At 43.0% G+C, this 2,468-nt stretch overlaps 1 protein-coding gene across 5 annotated transcripts in view; it reads right to left on the bottom strand.

Moving 5' to 3' along the window:
- Positions 1 to 2,468, bottom strand: part of celf2 (cugbp, Elav-like family member 2) — a 166,943-nt gene that overhangs the window by 131,511 nt on the left and 32,964 nt on the right. For all 5 annotated transcript variants that reach the window (XM_031858810.1, XM_031858814.1, XM_031858819.1 and 2 more), the window contains exon 2: positions 2,110 to 2,145. In XM_031858810.1, coding sequence (XP_031714670.1) covers positions 2,110 to 2,145 — 36 coding nt within the window. The remainder of the gene's footprint in view (positions 1 to 2,109; positions 2,146 to 2,468) is intronic.

Genomic DNA, 2,468 nt, shown 5'->3' with positions numbered 1-2,468 from the left:
ACACACACACACACACACTCTGAAATGACGCAGCTGTGTGGCGGATTAGCGTGTAACACACCCCGTTTGTCTGTGTGTGCGTGTGTGTGTGTGTGTTGTGTGCGTGTGTGTGTGTGTGTGTGTGTGTGTGTGTGAGCTCGTGCACAGCCTCGCCTGTTTCCTCCAATCAGAGAGAAAAACAAAAGCAAACTATTCTGCCTAATTATTCACAGCCACAGTCTCTTTTCTTTCCCTGCCGTGTTTTCTTCTTCTTCTCTGCCGGCGTCTCGCTCTGTGCCGGATCTCGCTTTTGATCTCACCTGCTGCGTTCGCCTGAATACCGTCGGGTTTAGTCGGATTCTATATCGGGACTTTAGGGGAGACACCCAAGGTGAGTCGAGTAAAAGCAATAAATAGATATCACCGTGAAACTTTCCCAGTTGAATACTGACATCAAGTCAATTACTTCCAAGTTTTCTGAAATATTATGTTTAAATATTCAAATGAGGCAGTATCTAATGTTAATTGTTGGTGAATTTAGGAGAAATCGACACACACAAATAGAGAAAGTAGCAAAATAAACACCTGAATGTGTATTTTGACTGTTTTCTTTGCTGAAAGATGACGAAGATGTTATGGAAGCAAAACAGAGCAAAAGGTTTGCCTGTCGTGTCTCCCCTTTATTCTATTATTACAAAATCAATATCACACAATTATGTTTTGATAAAATAATATATCAACATTTTATCCCTTTTCTTCTGCACTGACAACAGCACCGAGTACTTATCTAGAGGTTCAATTGATGAATAAAGAGTGAGAGTTGAATGTGAGGTATTTAAAGGGCTACCTCAGTGCTGGGGATTGATTCAGCCCATTAACATCACATATTCTTTACATCACTGCTGGGGATTTCCCAAATACACGGAACGTTGTTAAATGGATTTCTCACCATTAGATTCAGCTCATTTCATTACAGAATGAAAAATCGTCTCGCAGAGACTTAAAACCGGCTCATCGAGGATCCATCACGGTGAATATTTCGCCTCCTTTCATCGGGCTGCCACTGTATTGTTTTGAGAGCAACATTTGTGTTTTTGTCTGCTACGTTTAATCTGATGGTTTGAGAATCCCGTGACTCGTTCCTCAACATCACCGACCCTCGCTTTGATGCTTAACGACCTATCTGGGAAGAGGTGACTCATGTACTGCTTGGTACAGAATCACAAAGTCTGTTTGTCCTGTAAAATGAATAAAAGAGAATCTACGCATCTCAGCGAGTACCCGGAGGAACGCACGCATTATAATCTATTATATAATAAATATAATATTGTTGAATATTTCCTTCAGTGTAGAAAAGCTAAATAATATCATCATGTGCAAACAAACAAACTAATGATGAAGGTTAATGGCCGTACTTACAGCCACCGCTGCTGAAGAATTTTGAATTCTGTAAATGTTTACGACACCTTCTATTGTGAGGTCCTTGCATCGTTCATACTAACTGTACTATTTAACGAGTGTTTAGCATTATCTGTGATTATAATCCAGATCATAGGTGCAGCATAACTCTTTATGAGGTTCATGTGATGTTAAATGGATCAAACAGGTGGAAAGTGTTGGTGCTCTTTCTTTCTTTCTGCTATCTCCCTCCATGGTGGAATAAACGGGGGTGCAGTGATGATGTTCATCCTTTTCCTGTTAACTCTGCCTCCGATGAGAAATAGGTTCTGCTATTTTAAGACCGGCCCTTATTTAAACCGTCTTCTCCCCTCTCCTTGCTTGATCTGTCGCTCTGTCGCCAAAGGGTTTAGTTTAATGACCCTCCTCGGCCGTAGATCTGAGCCGCGTCACACCTCTCCTCATTCCAATTTCCCTTTTTCTCTCTCCATTTTATTTCTCACTCTCTCAACACACCAGCTAGTCTCGTCTTCCTGCTGTCCTTCCACTTTGCCCCCGACCCCCCCAGCAACATCGCCAACAGCCGCTCCAGTGCTGAAGCTGAAGTGCCCGTTGATAAAGTCAGCGTTCGGACTGACGCCTGAAGGTATACGCTGCATGCCTCCTCGAGGACGAGGCCGAGGGGAAGGGAAGGAGAGAGGGAATGAAAGAATAAAAGATGTGGAACAGTACCTTTGAATCGCCCCAGAGAGGTCGCTGGCGTCCTGCCTGCAAGAGAAGAAGAAAGACATTTACTGAAACACCAAAACTAAAAACAATGAATGAAAATACAGTGTGGCTATGGGGACAACAATACATTATTTATTTTGTTATCAATTGTACAATTGCATCATTTGTACATGATGCCCGTTGACGTCTGGCTGCTTCCATGAAGACAACGCGGCGCTGCAGAGGAGCTTTGCAGCTCTAACTTTAGTTCCGCTACTTTTCAACAGCGGAAGTAAAACAGTTGGGCGGCGATGAAGGCAGTGCTTCTGGAAAGATGACACACATCACAAGACAATGGCGACACACACACACACACACACACA

The sequence above is a fragment of the Anarrhichthys ocellatus genome, unplaced genomic scaffold (genome assembly GCF_004355925.1).
Source record: "Anarrhichthys ocellatus isolate YVR2014 unplaced genomic scaffold, GSC_Weel_1.0 scaffold21, whole genome shotgun sequence".
NCBI classification, from domain to species: Eukaryota; Metazoa; Chordata; class Actinopteri; order Perciformes; family Anarhichadidae; genus Anarrhichthys; species Anarrhichthys ocellatus.
Note: the sequence above shows the minus strand (reverse complement) of the source record. Positions and strands in the feature narration are given on the sequence as shown.